At 50.7% G+C, this 22,943-nt stretch overlaps 1 protein-coding gene across 4 annotated transcripts; it reads right to left on the bottom strand.

Annotated features, from left to right (window-relative positions):
* Nucleotides 1-428: 428 nt before the first annotated feature.
* LOC130257188 (mucosa-associated lymphoid tissue lymphoma translocation protein 1-like) lies at nucleotides 429-22,943 on the bottom strand. Of its 4 annotated transcripts, XM_056499469.1 has the most exons (15): nucleotides 22,715-22,943; nucleotides 21,539-21,632; nucleotides 21,166-21,284; nucleotides 20,826-20,979; nucleotides 20,172-20,350; nucleotides 19,164-19,260; nucleotides 17,574-17,600; nucleotides 16,575-16,778; nucleotides 12,142-12,319; nucleotides 9,269-9,343; nucleotides 8,563-8,690; nucleotides 8,099-8,230; nucleotides 7,842-7,990; nucleotides 4,641-4,766; nucleotides 429-2,587 (listed from the first exon to the last, which is right to left on the bottom strand). In XM_056499469.1, the coding sequence occupies exons 2-15, from the start codon at nucleotides 21,546-21,548 to the stop codon at nucleotides 2,237-2,239; spliced, it is 1,929 nt and encodes a 642-aa protein (XP_056355444.1). In that variant the 5' UTR covers nucleotides 21,549-21,632; nucleotides 22,715-22,943; the 3' UTR covers nucleotides 429-2,236. The 4 variants fall into 4 exon arrangements, with proteins under 4 accessions (XP_056355444.1, XP_056355443.1, XP_056355445.1 ...); XM_056499468.1 differs by lacking the exon at nucleotides 22,715-22,943 and having other exon boundaries at nucleotides 21,539-21,788; XM_056499470.1 differs by lacking the exon at nucleotides 22,715-22,943 and having other exon boundaries at nucleotides 16,611-16,778; nucleotides 21,539-21,788.

The following is a 22,943-nucleotide window of genomic DNA, read 5'->3' as shown; positions in this document are numbered from 1 at the left end:
AGTTCCCAGACAGGACAAACCATCATCTCAGGGAATGAGTCCCCATGGCACTGTGGTGGCTCCCTTGGGCTTGGTGCAGTCTCCTTGGAGGGTCAGAACTGATGACAGGGACAAGTGCTGTGGTTGCCACCAAGACAGGAGACTTGAGCCACCAAAGAGCCACACTTACAAAGCACATGGACAAATCACAAGGAATAAGGACTTTTTTTAAATCTACATATTTCACCTGACATAACTTCATCCCATCTAGTCACTTGATCTGCCTTCTAAATCCAAACTTCAGTATTGTCAGTTACCTAAAAAAAGAAACAGTGCTCACCCAGAAGAGCCTAGAAGCTCAAGCTGGAATCATGAAACCCCAACAGATCAATATTAAGTTACACGCTGGCAATTAGAGGGAAAATAAACACAGTTAACTCAGAGACACGTGAAGCTTTATGCATTAAAAACACCAATAGTGTTTTATTCAGAAAAAATAAACAGCCTTGCTTTGAATGAGATAAACATTCACATTAGATGACATTTGGCATGACAATGTGAGCCAGGAACAAGCTGTGCCTCAACAGCACAGGTGGGTGTGAATAATCCTCACAGAAGCAAGGAGAGCCCCAGCTCCTCCCAAATGCCTGCCAAGCCATTCCCACTGACCTGTCCCCAGTGGCTGCTGGTGTTGAGTTGATCTTTAGTTCTTCCTGAAATTAATTTATGATTTTCTGGTTTATCTTCTCTATCAGCCCATCTTATTTAAACTACATCCTCTGAATTTTTTATTTTTTTGAGCTTTAGGTTCTTTTTCTTGGAGACTTTCTAGTCTGCAGCTAGCTGGGGCCCCTCTTCTTTCCCTTGGCTCTACTCACTGTGAGAAGAATAAAAGCCTCCTGTGTTCTCTCTGGACAGGTTTCCAGCACTTGTAGAATGGTTTATCTGAAAGTAACATTTCAGATTTTTCTATGCTGCAACTTGACACCACAGACAGGGATGTATCTTCACTGCTGAAGGAGAGCAAAACTGAAAAAATTCTGCCTCCAACCCTCTTTTAAAGCAAGACAGAGCTCAGGCATTCTCTGCACCCTGCTGCCCTTCAACTCTCAAGAAGTTCTGCCCTCCAGCCTCTTTCTTCCACACGACCACAGCAGACAGAAGGGATCTCCAGTGGTGTCTGGTCCAGCCCTCAGCCAGCTTGGATCAGGTCATCAGCACTTTCTGCAGTCCAAAGTGAACTGTCCTCCAAGGATGGAGACCCCACACTTCCCTAGGGTCACTGGCTGTTACTGAGCAATCACCTCTATCAAACATGTATTAGGGAAGCAATCAGGGAGGGGCCTGTGCCCACCCAGGCTGTCCTTGGGGCACTGTTCTCCTGTGGCTCTCCCTGGACAGCTGGCTCTCCACGTAGTGCTTGAGGTTGCCCACAGCACAGACAGGCACACAATTTGAACTAATAGTAACTTTTTTGAGGTGAACCTTTCTCAGTCTTGGTGCATTCTATCTTTCCTGTAGGACATTCTGCACCTGAGAAGAACTGCAGAGGGCTGAGCACTCTTTAATGCCCTTGCAGGAAAGGGCAGCTATCAGTGTACCTGCCTGGATGCTGTAACACCAGTCTCCAGTGTAAACACACACTGAATGGAACATCTGATGTTCCTTTTCCTGGCAAGCTACTATCTCCCTTCCCCATTATAAATACATGCTTCAGAAATACATAAAATGCATAACATAACACCTGCTTTGACACAGGCATGGGAAGGAAACCACCCTGGGACCCCATGGAGAGCCTACACTATGTCACCTGGTCCCCTAGGTGCAGCCCTGTGTCCCTTGCACAGGTTGGTGAGATCCAGCAGTCATGGCTGGGATTTGAGCCAGAGGGGTCTGTAGTGTTTGTGATCTTCTCATCACATTCAGTGCAGCAACATTTGTTTTCAGGCAGAAAACATCAGCCTGTGCCTTTGCCTTGCAGCAACACTGATTTTGTCTGGCAGTATTATGACTGGTGGGTGGCTGTGTCCTCTGCCAGACACCACAATGACTCCCTGCTGACCCTGATGCTCCCATGGGACAGGGAATTGAGGCCCTGCACACCACAGGGTGCAGATAGGAGAAACCTTTCCAAAAAAGCAGACCTGGCCTCATTCAGACAGGGCGATGCCAAGACTGGGAAGCAGCTGATGGATTCTGACAGATTTAGCACTCAAATTGAGGCCTCAATTAAAAGAGCAGCACCCAAGGCTGAGGCTCAGGGCCTGTCCTGCCCTGGGCCAGCCTGAAGCAGTGCCAAGCAGAGCTTGCCTAGGTCACTCTCATCGTTCTCCTCAGGCTCGCTGCTGAAGTTGGAGGGGCTGCTGCTGGGCAAGCTGTGGCCAGAGCCTGCACTCAGGGATCCCTGGCCCTTTGGGTCAGTGCTCAGTGTCAATGCATCTTGCAGGCACACACTGCCTGTGCAGGCAGGAGCTCGCTGGGAGTCACTCCTCCAGCTGAAAAACTGCCTCAGCAGGGATTTCTGGAGGGTCATTTGCAGGCTTTCACAGGTCTTCTGTTTTATGCTTGGCTGGATGTAATGCAAATCCAACTGCAGGACCACATCTGTCTGAAGGGGAGAACAAAGAACACAAAATGAACGGGAGAATTAGATTGGAAGCAGAGCCTTCCTACTGCTGCTGCCAGAAAGCAGCCTGGGCTGGCTGCTGTGCAGGCTCACAGCCCCATGCTGTGGCATGATGGAGCAACACTACTGCCAGAGAAAGTGTGCTGGACATACTCATACAGCTCAGAACACCTGCAGGCCTCAGCCATGGATTTTGGATTTCAGGACCTCTCCTGAAATCAGGCTGTGTGGGATCTCATCAACTCCATCAGGGCACTGCTACTGTGAGCATCACCCCTGGGATGTGGACACAGGGGAGCAGGAGCAGCTGCACCATGGCCAAGACCAATGCACATGGGAGAGAAAATCATGAACCTCTTACAGCCTGGAAGGATCCAAGGCCAGGTTGGATGGGGTTTGGAGCACCCTGATCTAGTGGAAGGTGTCCCTGCCCATGGCAGGGGTGGAACAAGATGAACTTTGTCTTCTAGCCCAAACCATTCTGAGATTCTATGAACTAAAACACACCTCACACTGTAAAAAGCAACAGCTTTAACCAGCAGTGCTCCACAGGGATCTACTCATAGCCTAGCACTATTTTAGAATTTTATAAAAGATGAAGAAATAAGAGAATAACCACATTCATGGCAGTCAAACCCCTGAAAACAGATCCTTAGCATGGCACTCTACCTCAAACACCTGTAAAGAGCAGGGAGATGTATAATGGAACAAGAAGATTTTGGCAGGTAATGTCTGGTCCAGGTCTCATGTCCACACTTGAATGCAATGAAGAACAACTGGGAAAGGTTCAGAAAAAAGCTCCAGGAACAATCAAGAACTGAAAGCACTGCCATATGCTGAAGCACATCACGTACAGAGCAAGCAGAACTTGCTGTGGGCAGATCCAGGCAGCAGCTTGAGAGAAGCACTTGGTGTAAGATCTGGCTGTGTGTTAGGGAAGGAAGAAAAATCCAAATATAAACAAGGTGCATACTGCTGTTTGAGGAGAGACAAGCCAGGGGACAATCAATTCTGCTTCTCTCATGGTCTTTAAATAGTTTGAGGGTGTTTTGAAGTGTGCCAAAGAGGCACAGCTTGGATCAGGCTTGGCAGTGCTACTCTGATGACTGGAGATCCTGGCCAGCCCATGAGATCATCTCTCAGGCAAGCACACAGCCTAGTGAGACATTCCACCACCTGAAATTACTGGGCAGGTCTGACCTCCCTGTGGTTGATGGGGCAAAGAGCAGCCTCCCTGGCCAGGCAGCACAGAAAAATAGAACAATCCATGACCAGTGATGCCTCTCTTTGCTCTCAGCTCAGAGGCTGCTGTGAGACAGCTTTGATAGGAAGATCAAGCAGGGGAGACAACACAAAAGCAAAGAGCACCCACACTCGGGTTCTGCAGCCTGACTGCAAATCAGAAAGATTTTGCTGAGGTGGAAAAGGTGAGGTGAAAGGACAGTGCTCTTCTATGGAAACATGCTGGGAGATCTGTCTGTGTCCAGCCTGGAGAAGAGAAGGACCAAAGATGACTTTAGAGTCCCTTCCAGTGCCTAAAGGGACTCCAAGAGAGCTGGAGAGGGACTTGGGACAAGGGCCTGAAGTGACAAGACAAAGGGGAATGGCTTCCTACTGCCAGAGGGCAGAGCTAGATCAGATATTGGGATGCAATTCTTCCCTGTGAGGGTGGTGAGGCCCTGACACAGGTTGCCCAGAGAAGCTGTGGCTGCCCCATCCCTGGAAGTGTCTAAGGCCAGGCTGGACAGGACTTGGAGCAACCTTGTCTAGTGGAATGTGTCCCTGCCCATAGCAGGGGGTGGGATGAGATGAGTTTAAAGGTTCCCCCTAACCCAAACTAGTCAGCAATTCTGTGATCCTGTAAAACAGAGTGGGTTTTGTGCCCTGAAGATCAACAAGCTCCTCTTTGGTCTGGATGTGGCAGTGACACAGACATGTGGTCAGAGAGGCACATCCAGCTCCAGCCATGAGGATGGGGACACCAGCTCCAGGAGAGTGCAGAACTGTGGAAATGTGCCTGTCAGCTACTCTGTACCTGAATTTTCTGCAGTGCACAGAGCTGGAGGACACAGTCCAGCTCCTCCCGCTTGTACACAAAGGCAAGTAGAGTCTCCACATGCTCCAGACTGCTCTCCCTCTGGGTGGCCACATCATCCTTCCCCTGGAGAACAAAAATAAGAGGAAATGCAAGGAAATATCAGCATCAGCGTGAAGCACTGAGGCACAGCTGCCCATCAAACATGTACACAGGGCTTTGATTAACATATTGCCTGGTGGAAATGCTGTGTATCCTCATGGAAGTACACAGAAAGCAAAAGGAATGCAGAAGTTTTACACACTTGCCTTGTTCATAGCAACGAGAAGACCCTGAGTAGACCTTACTGTGAAAAATGAGGTACAGTGGGATTTTCAGTAGACCAGGAAGCAGCACCAGCTGGTATCACAACCACCAGTAGTGCCAGCAGTGTGTCATGGAGGGAGCAAGTTTTCCAAAGGCACAGCTGGAAGCTCTGAGTTGTGCTGAGTGCTGATTTAGCCCCCCACCATCTACAGAACTGCCAATTCTCGCTGAGTTACTCAAATTTAACCAAAACAGCACCATATCTATGAGGTCCTCTTTAGTACTGATTGAATCGTGGAGCCACTAATAATACCACAGGAAGAGACAAGGGAATAAAGGCCTTATGAAATCACAGATCATGGAATATCCTGAGTTGGAAGCAATCCACAAAGGTCATTAAGTTCAACTCCTGGCCCTGCACAGACACCCCAACAATTCCACCCTGTTCCTGAGAGCATTGTCCAAATGCTCCTGGAGCTCTGGCAGCCTTGGGGCTGTGACCAAGTCCTTCTTGCTTTGGATTTGAGCCCTCCAGAATGTATGACAGACCACCCTGTCTACCAGCTCCTTCCAGAAGGCTTCCCTCTGCCAGCTAGCTCTGGCAACTGTCCCAGTGTGATCCTTAGCAGGAGAAGTTGTGTTGGGCATGCTGGTGAAGAAGGCTGTTAGGATATTTGGGGAGGTAAAACCTGGAGGAGCCCTGGGAGCTCTTCCTGGCCTTCCCTGAGCTGCTGCCTGCAAGCAGCCAAAGTGATTTAGTTCTGGCCACGAGAGTATAGGGAAAAACAATGTATTCCAAAATTCCAAATGCTGGCTGGGATCTGCAGGCATCAGGATCACCCCTGCATGCAAGGCTGGTGGAACAGGAGTAGCACCATCACTGATCCAGTAGGTCACTGGAGGCTGAGGAAACACCATTTATCTCTGTGCAAGAGAAAGCCAAATCCATCTCCACACTTGCCAGCTCATTACTGGAAAGATAAACTGGAGGGAGTTTGGAGATCAGGCCATGGAGACTAAACCTGGAGACCAAAGAGGCAGGAAGCAGATGAGCCAGGTGCTGTTGACAGAGGGCTTGGGCAGCACAGCTGCAGAAAGGAGAGTGTACCCTGCCATGTCCAGCACATGCTCTGACCTGCAGAGCTGCCTCCACCCCAGGGGTCCAACAGCAGAGGGATGTGGAGCTGCTGAAGTGAGTCCAAAGTCACAGAGATGCTCTGGGGGATGGAGCTCCTCTGCTCTGGAGCCAGGCTGGGAGAGCTGGGGGTATTCATCTACCCCTTCCTCTGGCCAAAGGGGCTCCAAGAGCTGGAGAGGAACTTTGGACAAGGCCATTAGGTCAAACAGCTCCAGATTATGTGTGTGGAAAAAAGGAAATCCAACAGAAAGGTTTTTAAAAAGTAAGGATTTAAACAGTATCAAGGAAAAAAATGGGAATGCCTTGGGTCATATGCTAGAGCAGCCTCTCCCTCTAAAGACAGTGCTTGTCAGGAAAAAATGGAAGCCAGGCAAGACACAGGATGGCAGGGAATATGGGACAATTAAAGAAAATGGATCAATGCTAGAAAATTCCATTCCTAGCAAATCCACAGCAAGCCCATTTAAGTTCCTTTGATAATTAGAATGTGGCAAATGGTGGGAAAACTTCCATTTCCTACAATTCCCATTTCCTCAATGAAACAGCTCTCTGTTCAGCTCTGGATCATTCCCCAGGGCTTACAACCTCACATTCAGCCTGGTGTTGTTGGCCCTCAGCCTCCAGCTCCTGCATCTCAGCCATGCACATGGGGCTTAGGGGGGCCCCCAGCAGCTCTCAGCATCCTCCAGGAGCACTGGCAGGATCCTAGAGGGAGCCCAGTACCCACTGTGGGCATCTCAGGGATCTGCTGTGGTGGCTGCTACGATGGCTGAGGTGGGGAAGGTGACAGTCATGGAAGGACATGCTGCTGCCTCTGCAGACAGCACTGGAGCTCAGTGTGAGCCAGCTCCACCATGCACTAGGACAAGAAGAGGGATCTGGCTCTACTGGAGCCCCTTTTTGTCTCCCTGATTTCTCTTGAGACAGCTCTGGAGGCAGGAGCAGCTAGCTGGGTCCTCCTTCCCCCCCAGTCATTGATGTGGGGCAAAGCACACAAATACATGCTCACACACACAGACACAATTTTCATGCATGATGCTCACAAGAGGAAACGATGCTGCAGTTTAGGAATGGGCAGGACAAGGTCTAAAGCTCCTGGATACACCACGCTGCATCAGTGACCCCAGTGTGCTGAGGAGCAGTGTCCCTGCTGGGGCCAAAAGTCCACCATGAATGAGCTACACCTTGGGAGAAGAACTACAGAAAACAAGGGAGATAGTTACAGAAAGGAGCAGCAAATTAAATCAGGAGCAGCAAAATAAGTAGAAGTGGCATGGAAACCATCAGTAAAGCCCACACTGGGCACATGGTCTGTGAGGAAAGGTTTGAGAAAGGGTCCAAGGAAGCTGGTACAGCTCAACTGGGAAGGAATAGATATTGTTGCATTGAGATATATTAGCACAGCAGGCTAAAGAAGGCATAAGTCAAAAAGCCAGACCTACTTTCTAATACAGAAAACAAAATAGCTCTTGGCCTCAATCAGATTAAATGTAATAATTTAATCAGGCAGGCCAGAAATCAATCTGAGGGATAACTGGTTAAAGGCATCAAACTGCTGCCAAATCTTTTTTGTGATGCATGAGGAGCAAGGCAGGGAATCCACTGAGATGTGGAAGCAGCCTTGAAGAGGTGCATGCAGAGGAGGGGATTCCTTTTCACCTGGGATCAGCCACTGCCAGCCCTCAGGACTCAGCCCAACCACCCTCCCAGCTCTGAGCAGGGGGAAGCAGCCCAGGGAGGGGACTGAGAGCACTCACAGCAAGCTGGAGCAGGAGCCGGGGGTCAGTGATGTGGGCCAGGGGAGGCTGTGGCTTGGCACACACGAACATCAGGTTGGAGAAGAGCCTGAGGAAGCGGAGCTCCACCCGCAGCCCACACCGGAACGTCACCGTTCTGCTCAGCAGCTCTGGGAGGGAAATTCAAGCACCATCAACTCCTTGGAGGGTCCTGTCAGCACCTCCCCTAAGGGCACAGGCAGCCCCAGCTCCCTCCTCCCCACCCCCTGCATGCTCACCTTGGCTGTGCCCCCTGCGCTCAGTGGCTGCTTCCGAGGGACAGATGGGGTCTGTCAGGGACCGGGCTTCCTTCAGAGTGTGCTTGATCTCCATCACCTGCTTCCCAGTGACCAGGGGGTCACGGCCAATGTCTGTGGGAGAGTTGGAAGCATACTCACTCCAGGTTCATTACTGATCTCCTTTCAGACCCTACATGAATGTCTCCATGCTTGGAGGCTACTGAAAGCTCCCACAGGGCATGGCCTGTGATGTGGATTTTAGGGAAGAGAGGTAGGTGGGATGGGATGGGATGGGATGGGATGGGATGGGATGGGATGGGATGGGATGGGATGGGATGGGATGGGATGGGATGGGATGGGATGGGATGGGATGGGATGGGATGGGATGGGACATGGAGCCACTCAGTCTCTGCTGTCTCTTCTCACCCCTGCCACCGAAGCAAGTGGTTCCTAGCTTCTCTTACCTTCTAAGACATCCTCCAGCATGTGTGTAACCTTTTTCTCTTGCAGAATGTGTTTCTTCAGGTATTTCATGAAGATTCCAGAGCTGAACTCCCCATCCTGCAATTCATAGGCTTCTGCATCTTCGCTCCTGCAAGAGTAATATTTCTTCAGAGTCCTTGCAGTTCTGCATTGGGCATGAAGTCCAAACTGTGTCTGGGGTGGCCAACTCCATCCAGACTCTATTGCCTGGGTCAAAGTGAGCTTCTCAAGGAATAACACAAAGTGCTCTGGTTGTACCCCAAAGAGGATGGGCAGGTCACAGGACGGGAAAATGCAGTCAAAGGGAATGGGATAGGACAGCACAGTCTCCTTTGACAGCCCAGGCAGGTGACAAGGATGAAAAGCCAGTGAAACTGGCACTGGATCAGTAAATAACACCCAGCACCTCAAGAGGCTTTGGGTGATCTGCTCATGGGACATGCACCTGGGGAATCAGGCTGAAGAACAGGTGACAGGAGCTCACACACAACTTATAACTGAAGCACAGGCTGATGGCAGCAGGAAGGACAGAAGTGCCTGAACAGCAAACCCAGCAGAGAGAGGTGAGAGCCAGAGGAAACATGAAAGAAGCCCTCTCCAGCCTCTGTGCACAAAAGGATGAGAGGAGACAGGGCTGTGGCAGAGTCTGGTCCCATGTGAGGCTAAGGGAATGGTGAGGTCACTTACGTGGAATAGCCATAGACAGTGTTTCCCCAGGGCTCCAGTGGCTGCACCTGGGACAAGGCACATCCTGGGTTGTACCTGGAGTGGAGGCAAAGGCACAAGTCAGTGATGTGCACATCTGTCACCTGGAGGCAACAAATCCCACACACTCCTCATGTCTCTTAGGGATGGCAGTAGGATCAACTCCCCCCTTGGATATAACCAGAGACTAAAGCTGGGAGTCCCACCAAGAACTCAAACCACAGGGAAAGGAGTAGGTATGTCCAGCTGTGAGTTACCTGCACTGGTAAGCTGCTCCCTGCCCTGAGTGCACAGCACCATGGTTACAGCTCAATTGTCTTTGCTGGGGCCCTTCCAGACCATGCACACACTTTTGCCTCAGGGAAACCAAAGCAGGCTATGGATGATACACCCCCAGATTCCTGAGAGACGGGATCAGGACACACACACACAAGTCTCAAAGCCCAAAACTGCTCCTGACACCTCGGTTCAGATGCAGCTGAATGAGCACAGCCCCTATTATTTCTAAAATCAGGTATATCCATGGTGACAGAATCTGATTTCCAACAAAAAAGGTATCTTGGTTGCATTGAATGGCCCATCTGACTGCAGCCAGACTGACATTGTGGGGACAGGCTGCCTCCAGTACACACCAGTGACTCGGAGCTGTTCCCAGTCACACAGTGATAAGGACCAGGCACAAAGGCAGTGTAAATCCACATAATTCAATTCCAGATGTTTCCTGGGGCTGGAGCTGGCACACTAAGGAAAGCAGAAAGGACTGGGGTACTGCCAGCAGCCAGTGCATCACATACTGTTAGGTGGCAGAGATGGAGATGCTTAATGGCAGAATTCAACTGGCTTGTGTAAGTCATCCTGAATATGATCAGAAGAGAAAATGTGAGAAAGAACACGTGTTTCTAAATCTGAATATTGATATTTATCTGCTCTTCAACTGCTCTTAATTTGGTACAGAAATCTTTGGTTCCAGATCCAAGGATAAATCAGGGAGTTCCTGGAAAAGGCAATCATATCTGCCCAAAATCAGCACATAAATGTATGAGGCTACACAGAGGCTTTGTGTTCTGATTCCTCCCCTGCTAAGGCTGAACATCTGCTCCCACTTGGCAAAGGGAGATGTGTTTCTCACCACCCTGGCACTTCTGATGCCAACACATGATGTGAGGAGAAACTCTGGGTGAGCTCCCTCTTAGCACAGACACAGGTTCTTGCATAAGCTGCTGACAGACCTGCAGCATCAGTCTGACTAGGAGGGTGTTGGGAAAGGAGGCCTTGGGAGCCTTGTTTTACACAGCAGTGTAAACACACACAGCTATGAAATCCAGATGCTTTCCTGAGCTGAAATGGTGACTTCTCGAGAAAAAATGAGCTCAGGAGAGCTGCTGCCCCCACAAGATCAGGGACAACATCCACCACACGAAGTGCTATGCTTGCTGTGGAAAAGGGGAAGTGTGAACTACAGGGAAGGAGGGGGAAAACCAGCTGCACAACTTTGCCTAAATATAACAGCAGATCTGAGACTGCATCCTGTTCCCAGAGCACCACTGACACTCCATTGAGTGAACCAATGGCAGTGCCAAGGAAGGAGACAGCAGCTCAAAGGAAGAGAGCATCTCAAAAGCTGTTTTAGACTGTTGCACTGTGTGTTGTACTTTGTAGCCCCCATACTGCCTCCCCATCACACACTGCCCTCAGCTGGCACACCAGCAGCTCAGAGCTGCACCAGTCCAGCTCCAGGGGAGTATCCATGAGAACCAGCTGTTCCTGCTTGGCTGCAGGCTATCCCCTGCCTTCTGTCACACTGGGGAGGGCAGCCAGCTGCTGCAAGGTGTGCCAAGGAAGCAACACACTCTGCTCTCAGTGGCCAGCAAGAAGGGAGAAAGGGGATGCTCCACTCTGGGGAGTTCAGAGCAGCATCAAGGGACATCAGGCTCCTGCTCCAGAGCTATGGGACAAGTCCCAGCACAGCCAGCTTTAAGCTATTCAGAGCAAGCAGCCCCACCACTGCAGCTAAAAGGCATCACAAATTTACTGTCTCTCCAGGGGCTGACAGCTCTCTCAGGGTATCAAAAGCCCTGTTGTCTTTCCAGTTCTTAGTGTAGGAACGACAGCAGGAAGAGAGATATTCCTACATTTGCTCTCCAGGTCTTTCCTGACCTGTGTATCTGCCTCAGGAGCCTGAAATAAATGAACTAATGACAGATTCTACTGTAATATCCACCCACCTCTGCTGAAATTGGACAAGTAGAAATTTCCTGCAGCAGGATACAAGTCTGCAGGCCAAGGGAGGATGATGGGTTTTCCACAGAAAGTGGGAAAATGCTGATCTCTGACCTCAGCAGCAGCAGCTTCACAACATGACCACTTCAGAAGGATTTAAGGCCAGTAAAAAATAAGTAGCAGGGCTTAAAATATTTTCCCTGTCATGTTGCTCTCTTCTCACAAATGGAGATATGGAAATATGGACCAGGAAAGCACACAATCAGCAAGATCAGGTCAGGTCAGGCTTGAAACACAAAAGACAAACCCTGTGCCGAGTTTCAGCCAACAATTTATGCCAGGCAGAGCCATCCCTCCACAGGCTTGAGGCAACCTGCCTGTATTTGCCAAATTTCTTCACCTCAAAAGATCAAGGGGGGGGTCTCCAGCCCCTTCTCTTCAGTAGATCTCAGACAAGGTCTGATGCTCTCTGCACTAATACATGACTGACCCATCTCCCAGGACACAGATCAATAACCTCTGACAGAGGCTCAGCAGCACCTTGGGGGCTCTCAAAACCCACACCTGAGGATGGCTGCCTTCCTCCAGCCCTGAGAACATCCAGCCCAGGTGAGGAAGGGGGAAGAGGCTCATACCACTTCCTGCAGGTGTCCAGCAGGATGATGTTCAGGGCTGTCTGCCGCTGCTGCATCTTCTGCAGGATCCTCTGCACACTGATGCAGTTCTCAGGGGCATAGGGCTGTGGGGCATCAACAGGGACCATGTAGTTCCTCCCCAGATGTTCATAGCCATGTCCAGCATAGTAGAATATAGCTGGGAACAGGGAGAGGAGAGGATGAATCAGGATGTGAATCAGCAGGTCTGTAACCAGCTCCTCATGGCCACATCCCACCTCCTGCTCTGGTGCAGGGCAGACCTAGACCAGCAGCACCTACGGAACTGGAGCTACATTGACCTCACAATTTCAACTTTTTCGCAATTTATTCCCTTCATTAGAGTTGGAAGCAGGCCCAAGAGGGTCTCCTGTGCTTGTGGATTCCTGTTTGTCTCCTGAAGGCCCTGGGTTTACACCCTTCCAAACCCTCTATGCTATAACACCTAGGCTCTGTACTTCCCAGGCTGAAATTCCCCATTGTACAATGTTTTGGTTAGTCCTCAGATAGTTGAAGAAATAAGGCAACACAAAAGGATTTTACCAGGATGGAAAATACATTAACAGCCATTTAAATGAGAAGCTCCTCAGCTTCCTAGTTCGGGAGAAGAGACTAACAACTGATTAGGTGATGGGAAACATTCTCATTTTCAAAGGTCTGCCTGTATTCACATGCCTATAAGCTGGTAAAAAATTAGACAGAGAGAGATGAGTTCTTCAGATGTCCAGAACATGAGGATTGTGTGCTTCAATAACCTCAGACCAGGCACCGGCCCTGTTAGGCAGGGGAGGAGTTGGATTCCTGCAGATGCCAATGGGAAGCCCAAGACCCAACAAGAATTTTGGGTTTTACTCTTAGGCACATGAAATTCAGTAATAGTTTCTGCCTTCCTAAGAGATGGCAACACAGGGCTGGTAGAAAACCAGCACTGGGGAACTTGGCACTGCCTAAGCTGGGGTTCCTCTCCAAACCCTGTGTTCAGTGCAGGGCTGGCACAGGGATCCCCAAGCAGCCTGGAGCTTTCCAAAAGGAAGCTGCACAGGGGCTGACTACCCCTCCCCAGGACCAATGACACTGCTTGGGGGATCCTGGTTGGTGAAAGCCAACTTGGGGTTGAAATGTGTTAAAAACAGCTCTGAGAGGTAACACAGAGTTGTGTTACTGCAGCTGGGGAACAGTGAAGAGTGAGAGGTCAGAAATGGGAAAAAGCAGCTAAGAGGCAACAGCAGGAGAAATTCTTCACTCAGATTCACTGCCAAAGCCCACACTTCAGTGAGTAACCTCTCCTCTATTTTCCTTCTGCTTCTCCTGCCCCTGGACTTGGCAGGACACTCACTCTGGTCTGATTCTGCAAGGATGCAGTAACAGGGGCAGGAGCTGAAGGGCTGAAAGCATGACCTCATCGTGTAGAGAATGGAAAACATGATCTCATAGTCAAAAGGACCTGCAGTCACCTTCAGTTTCTATTCTCAGGGGACAATGGAAGGTTTCTCAAATGGCCATTTTCACAGGTGCCCATGAGATCTGGGTTCCTGTTCTTGTGGATTGCCAGCCAGAGACAGCAGGCTCTGATTTGCAGAAGCTTTAAACTTTCCTAACTTGAGAATCAAAGCCACAAAACCCTCCCCTGAGACTAGAAAAGAGTATAAAACAGGAAGCCTTCTAGAAAAATTAGATGCAGGTTGGGCCACTTGAGCCATTGAGCACTGGAGGGCTCTGTCCTTCTGCCTGTAGATGCAAGGGAAGTGACAACACCTGTTACCAGGCAGTATCACTGAAACTTGGAAAAAAAATTAAATGTAACAGGAAAGCCCACAATGAATGATTCAATTCTTAAATCTTCCAACTTTTGAAGTCTTGTTGAGTACCTGAATGTACCACCAAGTGTTCCTCATGCTATATAAATCACAAAGACTCATGTTCAAATGAAAAAAGGTGAGTTTCCGATCACCTGAACAACTTCTCCAACCTGCCCCAGACTGAATCTCTCCACCTGAACAGAAAAGCCAACAATTTGCCCAGAGAAGGAAAGGGATGTTTTATTCTGAGTTCTTGCCACATTGTATGAGTCAGAACTGTTCATCACAGAAAAACTTCTGATTTACCAAATTAGAAAGGGGAAGCTCCAAGCACTGCTTATAATGTAGGAAATGTCAGCCTGAGGCTTAATAAAGGCATGACTTCATGTTCCTAGTATTCCACTCACAATTTTCTGCTGCTGTCGCATTTCCAGTGTCATTTTTTTGATTTGGGACTTTTTAGGATGCTTAAAATAACATTCATGGGGATTCCTTACTTGCTTGAGGGTGGAATAATTAGATCACTTAGAGGATGTTTGGGGCCTTCAAAAATGCTACTCAGCTTTTCTAAGATGAGATCTGGAGGAAAAGCAGCCCAATAACTCACCACCTCCATAGAGTGGATTGGGGAAACCATTGGATCATAGAATCATTAGGGTTGGAAAAGACCTCCAAGACTGTCAAGTCCAACCTTGGACTGAACCTCACCATGCCCACTAAACCACATCATGAAGTGCCACATCCACTTGTTTTTTGAACACTTCAGGATCCAGGTCTACAAGCTGTACTGGGATGGTCTGGAGGTGTGGAAAAAAGTCTCACAAAAGCCTACAGCTCCTAGAGGGATAGTTAAAGAGACCAAAACTGCCCTTGTCAGCACAGACCATACAAAAAGGAGCAATGAGCATCAACCCATGGAGGTTCATGTTCACCAGCCAGCCCTCTCCTTCTATATACACACAAAGCTCTCCTGACTTCAGCTCTGATGGTTGTTACACAGGAGATGGCACCTCCAGGCTCCTCAGGCAAGAACACTGGGATGCCACAGGAGCATGTCCAACACATGATGTACAGGACTGGCTGTCACAGGCACCTCTGGGGTTTTTAACAGGCTGCCCGAGGTGTTCTGGAGCTGCTAACTCACCACAACTGGGGCACTCAGTAGGCAGCCTGACCCAATATCCCATCATTAAATTAGGATTCCAGCACATGTGGCAAGAATTCTGAACTCAATCACTGCTGGATCCAGCCCACACTGGGGTTCATTGTCTTCAAAGAATAGCACACCACTCAACCTGGAGAGCTGTTAAGAAAACCTCAACTTAAGCAGGCATTGCTTCACAAACACTCAATTCAGCTGCTCTTCTTGACAGCACACAAAATCAATTTTGCAGGAAGGATCAGAGGCCACAAATACAGAGAAGCTCTGGAAGTTTAAATAAGGCATGATGATATGAAAGGTTTGCTATTTCCAAGCATTTTTTTCTCTCCAGTGCTTAGGAAGGGCCATGGATAAAATGCCTTTTGGTCCTCACATGCCATGGATAGAGGCAGGTGAGAATGGCAGCTGGGATGACTCTGGTCTGGAAGAGGGTAAAGCCTGGGATACGAGGGGATTTCAGAGGGCAACAGCAAAAGGAAGCTGCAAGTGAAGTCATGGGAATACACTGTCATAGGTGATGTGCTCAGATGAAGCACCAGGACTGTGCATGGCCCTTCCCACCAGCTCAGCTTCCCTGGATCAGTCAGTGCTTCCCTGAACAAGGTGGTTGTGCAGCATTTACCTTATGGCCAGGTCCCCATCCACTGCACAACCTCCAAACCTCAAGCTGAATGCCAGTCTGGAATCAGCCCATGCTGACTTCACTGTCTGCATGCCACTCTGCTGGCATGTAGCCTCACACTGAGGTTTGGAAGCAAAAAAACAAAAACACCTGCAAGGTGTTTTCAGGGTATCTGTCATACTGCAAGAATCTCAGGGACCCCAAAGATGCTGCTTTAATCACCAAATCTGCTTTAACACCTGCTTTAAGACCCACAAGATCTGCTGCTTGGGTTTGTGGTTGAGGAATGATTCCTTGCTGAGCATAGTGGACAATTAAGCACAAAGCCCAACCTCAAAGCCACCTGCAGCTGGCAATGCTCTTCTGCAAAAGGGTTGTCAGGGGCCCAAATTAGACTTTCAGGAAAGAGAAACAAGGAATCATGACCAGATGCAGCAGTCACGGCTCAAAAGGAGCTCCCCTCCTCACACAATGAGTGGGGGGTTGAGAGGGCAATCAATCAGTCTCTTCAATTCTTTTATTCAAGAAAAATCAAAACCCCCTTTCCCATTCACTATTGGAAGCACTGGCTCCCCAAAAACTCAGTGTGAGCCCATGCTGTTGGGAATGGAGGTGAGCCTCATGTTGGAGAAACATCCACTTTGCCTGACTATAACCTGCCAAAAACTGAACTACACCTATCCAAGAGCTCCTGCCAAGCCTGGTACTGATGCAGGTCTCCTTTGAGATAGCAACATTACATTTCCTCTCTTTTAATTCAATTAAATTTAACTCAGAAAATTGCCTAATCCCTACCCAGCATGGGCAGGTGGCTGAGCTGGCTTGGCCTTACCATAGACGCCCTTCCCCAGGAGCTGCAGGAACTCACTGACTGCTGCTGCCATCTCAGCCTTGTTCAGATCCAGCAGGGACACAACCTGGAAGTCCAGATGCTCCAGAAGACGTCTCAGCTCAAACACATCCCTCACAGGAGCCAGGAGGTTGGGGTGATGCTGGTAGCAGTTGTTGCCTACTAAAAGTGCTATTTTGTCTGTAGCTAAAAGAAATACCGAGTGAAAAAAGCTGTAAATGCTCAGCAGGATGGAAAATCTCACCTCCTCCTGTTAAGAGTGAGGATATGGGCAATCTAAGGTAAGAGTAAGGCAGCAAAGATAGACCCCAGGCTGCTGCCAGTCTGGAGCACCCTCCAGAAAGCCTCTGGCTTTCTGAACACTTTGAAAAAATACACAATCACTTTGACAGAAAGGCTTGAAAAGTTTTCACTTGACAATCAAAATCCCAAGAATGCAGAGGTTCTGCTCTACCTGTCCTACCATGACCACAGGTCTGGTGTGTCAGTGGTGCATGGGAGGGGGATTCACTGAGCCAGGCTGAGGGCTCCTTTCCCTCATGGGGCTGAAGGAGAGAAACTTGGCTCCTGCTTTGATTTTATCCCCACCTCCCACAGTAAAAAAATGGGATTTATGTTGCTTAGTGGCAGTGGGAGCAAGGAACTTTGCCCTGCTCTGAGGAGGTATTTCAAGTAGGGATAAGCTGTCATTTGAACAACACTTTTAAAATCATTTGCCAGGCACAGAGCTTAAGACTCAGTTACTCATTAGGAATAATCTTACTGCACTTGCTGAAAAGATCAGGGCTTGGCAGGGGATGAGACTCATCTTATGCTGTGCAGCCCTAATTCAAAAGTGCAGAGCCTGTGGCAATGTGGTCATAAAGGCTTGAAGCAGTCTCTGCAGAAAAAGCACTCCCATTCCTTGTCCTCCCATCCACCCTGAGCCTGGCTTTTAATTAAGGGTATAATTGCTCAGGAAGAAAAGATGACAGTACTCACCAAAAAACTTTCCAGAGCCACAAGTACCTGGGAAAGAAAGAGGGAAATTATAAGCCTGGGTTCAGTAAGGCTGGGCCCAGCACCCAGTGTCAGGTCTGAATTCTCCTCCAAACAGCTGGACCAAACACACAGGATCTGCACAAGCAACATTCCTTAGGTAACTCCTTCATAGCCTGACTGCTAACCCTAAAGACACTGGTCTGATGTTAGGAGGATTTATGAAATCCAGCCTAATTTCATGGAAGTTGATTTCAATATACTGAACAGCTGGGAAGAAAAGCCTGGTGGACCAGGGAATGAGGGTCAACATGGAGAAGCCTGTACCTGATGGGACTCACCTGCTACTTCCCTGCAGTAAAAGCAAAGGAAACACAATGATTCAAGGTCAATAAAAGCTCCAAAACAGAGTTTCTCCCCAGAAATGTCCAGTGCAGAGGAAGTTGCCCTGTTTGCTTTTGATTGCAGTAACATTTCCAGAATTTTTCATCTCCCTGCTCTGCCTTTCCCTGTTGTTTTAGCAGTTCTGGCTCAGAAAAGCCATTCACTTTGGCTCTCCTGACTGAGTGCTTCAAGCCTCTCAAAATCATTATTACCCTAACAGCTCTAGCTTTTCCTATTTCAGTCAGAAATAAATTTAAAAATCCAGCCCAGGAGAAAATTCTAGAACCCTACACACTCTAAAAGAAGAAATTAAGGAGAAATTGCATAAATCTCATGGGTCTTGAAGACTTTTGGCCCCTGAACCAGTGTTACTGTTGCATGAGAGATGCCTGAAAAGCTGCAGAACAAAACCATTCATCCTTTTCCACCTCAGACAGAGGCACCTTTTGCATGTAAAAGCTCCTCAGCAGTAATACATTGAACCCAACCCAATCTGGTGTCCTTTTCTCACTGTTGCCCCAGGATGTGTTTTGCCAGCTGTGAGGAGTGTTCTCTGGCTACACAAGATCAATTTGCATTTTGGAGAAATTTTAAAGCCAGCCTAAAAGGCAGGATAAGAAGCTTATGGCATAGAAAAATCTCTAGGTGGAGTAAAGAGCCAGCAAAGTCAGTCCATGCTATTCCTGCCTCACATAATGTAAAGGCAGAAGGCCAAAGCAGCCAGAGGTGAAGCATGCCAGAGGCTCTGGGAACACATCCTCTCCCTGGGATCCATCACTCACACAGCACCAGCCCTGAGCTGTGAGCCCAAAGGGCCTGAACCCTCCCAAATAAACACCATCCTCTCCAGCTCTGTATCTGAGCACATCCCATCAGTGAGACTGGAAATGAGTATGGCCACAGGAGCCTGCTGCAATCTGGCCTGGAACTGTGAAAGCAGCACCTTGGCACAACAAGGAAACAGCAGAGAGCAGCTGAGAGCACTGAGCCTGCCCTTACCCAGCAGGTGTCTGACACACTACAGGGCCCAGCAGCATCCCCCCTCCTGGACAGCACATCACTGGACAGAGCCCCAGCATCAAGGAATCCTGTTTATCATGGCCCTTGTTCACCAGCTCAGCCCCTCCAGAGAGCACCAAGTTCCTTTGTCCCCTCTCACTGCATCTCACACAGTGATGTGCAGCAGAGGTGTGGGCTGGCTCTGCTCACCCACGTGGACGTCCACGGCGCTGCTCCAGCGCTCTCCGTGACTGTTGGAGGCACAGCAGAGGTACGAGCCCGAGTCACTGACCTTGGCGTGGGCAATCTAGGCAGACCAAAATTAAATCACATTATTTAGGGTGAAAGTCTCAAGCTACCTGCCAGGATCTGCTGAAGGCACTTGTGTTCATGGAATAAAAAGTATTGTCCTACTGTTTGCAGAGACTTTACCTCACAAAAAATCAGGAAAGGGACAAGAGCCAGAGCAGTACCAGCTAGGAAGGACTCTGGTTCTCCAGACCAGGATCCTGCTCAGAGACGGACTAAAGCCACCACTGAGTCAGGGTGGCCACAGCTCTGTCTATTCAAGCCCTGAACACCTCCAAGCACATTGCTGCCTTTCTGACTCCAGCACAGCATCATTCACTTCTGAAAACAACCTCTTCTTAGTGCCCAGATTGAACTTTTCCATCAGAATTGCAATCTAAGGCCACCATGTAATACCTTCTAAGACCATCTGTAATACCAGTGACCACTACTGAGAAGAGCCTGAATGTCTTGTCCTTGTGCCCCTCACATGATGCCCTGGAAGGAAATATTCCTTGATTCAAGACTTATACTCAGCCAGAGACACAAAATAAAGCCAGCCCCTCTACTGCCTCCCTGACTCTTTTCTGTCAGGGCCAACCACATTTCCTTCTAGGTCTCCAGCAGGCAGACAGCATTCCCACAGCTCCATCAATCCACAGTCCCCTCCACACACACAGACAGTAACTGTTCTCATGTCTCTGTGTAAAATGGCACAAGAGATGTGCTTGATGCATCTGTGGATTGGTTACCTCTTAGAGGAATATCCACAACTTTGAAAGAAGTCATAAAACATAGCCCCCCTTCACACAGAGTCACCCAGCCAGCTACCAAAGCAGCAGGGTGATACGTGGAGGGCTTTCTCACAACCCTGCAATCAGCTCCTCCCATTGCCCACCTCAGCACCCAAAGCTCCCCAGAAAGCCTTACCCAGAGTTTTTTTCTCTTCTGCTGCTCCAGCAGGTTCCCATTGCGGTACCACTGGTAGCTGGGGGCTGGGACCCCCATGGCAGCACACTGCAGCTGCAGAGGCTGCCCCACCTCCACCCACTGCTCACTGGGGTTGAGGACAATGACTGGTTCTCCTCGCCACAGCTGAGGGGGCACACCTGCAAGGCAGCAAGACAGAATTGGTCCTCCCTTCATAGGGACAGCAAACAATGCCATTTTCAACCATCACTACTGCACCTCTCTCCTTGGGGAGCAGGGAACCCTTGGGAGCAATGCCTGTGATAGTAAATGCCACACCAAAGCCCTGGCTCTGGCTTCCCAAACCTTATCCTCGCCCTTTCCTGCCAAAGGTGCAGCCAACATTCTAAGGTCAACCACACCTCAAGTTATTTTTGGTCAGCTTTGAAGTAGTCAGATGGGTTCCTCCAGTCCCAATATAAAGAATAACTCTGAGAAACCCATGGCAAGAGTGAGGTGCAGGTGCATGAGGACAGGGCTTGGAGCAACCTGGTCTAGTGAAAGGTGTCCCTGCCCATGGCAAGAGGAGGAACAAGAGGAGCTTGAAGATCCCTTCCAAACCAAACCATTCTGTGATTCCATAACACACCAAGAAGGTAAAAGACAGGCTTGTACCTCTGGCAACACACTGATGGACCTCTACCTTCACCCAGTCAGAGAAGACAACGTTTCTGTGGAGGTCATTGACTCTGCAGGTGTAGAGCTGGGTCTGCTCTGCAATGATGGGCAAGTCTTGGTTGGTTGCTCCAGGAATCAGGTGGCAGTCAGACTAAAGGGAAAACATAGGCAGTGGGCAGCAATTCCCTCCTCACTGCTAGCAGCAGAAGGCACTAGGAAGCCCCTTGTAAGAGCAACAAAAGTGGAAACCCCTGGTCTTCTTCCCTCCTTCAACTCCCCCACTGTGTGCAGGGGCCCAGTCTGGTGCCATACATACCCAGGGCCACCTCATCCTTACCTGGTACTGACAAAACCACTGGTACTGCAGGGAGGTGCGTCCCTGGGCTCGGCACCGCAGCGTGAGGGAATATCCCACCGGGACAGAGACAGAGACCGGCTGCTCGGTTATGGACACGGCTGTGGAGAAACAGCGTGTGGGCTGAGAACAACACTGCAGCCACAGCATCGCACTCTCACCCAGTGCCCAGGCATGGTGGGCTTCAAGAGGGACACCCATCCAAGCGGGCAGGGAAGATTGGAAGAACAGGGATGCTCTTGTGCCCAGAGAATGGAGAGAAGGATGGAAGGATGGATGGATGACATGGGGCTATTCTGGGTACTCCCGCAAATGCCCGGGGCTGGCACGGTCACTCTGCCCCGTGGCCACTCACCTTTCTGCATTGCTCCTCGGGCGGCTCCTCCCGGCCTGGGCGGCCGCCGGCCTGGCCCGCGGCAGTTCCTGTCCCCGGGACGCGGCGGCGGCACCTGCGGCGAGGGGCGGCGGCGCTGGGGCGGCTGGGCCCGGGCCGAGGGGCCGCTCAGCCGGCGCGGAGCCCCCGCAGGGCTGCGAGCTGCGGCGCCGGGCCGGGGCCCGCACTCGGCCGCCGCCAGCCCCGCGGGCCCGCACTTCCGCGCTCCGGGCCCGCCCCGCGCCCCGCGGCACCGGGGGCGGCGCCGCCAGCGCCGAGCGGCGGCGACCCCGCACGGAGCGGATCGGCACGGGGCGGATCGGCACGGATCGGCACGACACGGATCGGATAGGCACGGCACGGAGCGGATAGGCACGGCACGGATCGGATAGGCACGGCACGGAGCGGATCGGCACGGCACGGATCGGATAGGCACGGCACGGAGCGGCTACCGCGTGTCTGGCCCGCTCCGGCGGGGAGCTGCAGGACGCGCCCCTCGCCGGGACGCCGAGGCTGCCCGCACCTCCGTGCCCACGAGTGACCTGTCCCCCTCCCACACCTCCCCTCGGCCACTGCTGACCTAACCCTCATTCACACGGCTGTCCTTCCCTCCTCCTGTAGTGTGTCGTCGCCCCGTCCCCGTCCCCACCAGCCCAGCCCCCGTTACAGGTGTACTTGTCCATATCCCACAGGTATTCTGACCCCCCTCCCCACGGGTGTTTTCACTCCCATCCCTCACTGGTGACCTCACCCAATGTCCACGTTAGTCCTTGCCTCTTTGTCATAGGTGTCCTTGTCCCCGTTCTGACTGGTGACCTCGACTGTTTACCAGGAGTGTCCTCCCCTCCTCCCCAGAGTGCCCCCTCCACTCCACACAGGTGTGCTTGCCCCTCTCCTCACAGACATCCTCCCCTCCTCCCCACACTGTCCTCCACCCTTTCAGGGCTATACTTGCCCATATCCCCATGGATGTCCTCACCTCCCTCCCCACCACTGTCCTCCGTTCCGTCCCACAGCCATCTTCATCCACATCCCCGCTGGTGTCCTCACCGTGTCCCCCCAGGTGGCCTTGTCCGTGTCCCCACGATCGCCCATGCTCTCATCCCCACAGCCACACCCCCATGCCCACCGCCCTCACCGCCCCGCAGCCGCACTCACGTCTCTCCTGGGCACCGCACTCCGAAAGGCTCATGGTGGAGCCAGCACTCCCAGGGGTGGGCACGTAGCCCCCCCTTCCTCCAAGGAGTCCCCACCAGCTGGGCTGGGCATCACGAGGGCCCCAGGGGAAGTGGCTCCGGGCCAGCCCTCCGGAGGTTGCACAAGCCCTCTGGGAAAGAAGGGACGGATGGAGGACTTCACTGCACTGTGTCGAGACTTGCACTTGCAA

The sequence above is a fragment of the Oenanthe melanoleuca genome, chromosome 10 (assembly GCF_029582105.1).
Source record: "Oenanthe melanoleuca isolate GR-GAL-2019-014 chromosome 10, OMel1.0, whole genome shotgun sequence".
NCBI classification, from domain to species: Eukaryota; Metazoa; Chordata; class Aves; order Passeriformes; family Muscicapidae; genus Oenanthe; species Oenanthe melanoleuca.
The sequence above is the reverse complement of the archived record's forward strand: the minus strand, read 5'-3'. Positions and strand labels throughout refer to the sequence as shown.

What these genes read in the sequence shown, in the direction of transcription:
- LOC130257188 (XM_056499469.1), bottom strand. An exon ending in CCATCAGTGTGTTGCCAGAG is followed by an intron (nt 20,351 to 20,825) that starts GTACAAGCCTGT and finishes GCTGCCTTGCAG; the next exon opens with GTGTGCCCCCTCAGCTGTGG. An exon ending in AGAAGAGAAAAAAACTCTGG is followed by an intron (nt 19,261 to 20,171) that starts GTAAGGCTTTCT and finishes TGGTCTGCCTAG; the next exon opens with ATTGCCCACGCCAAGGTCAG.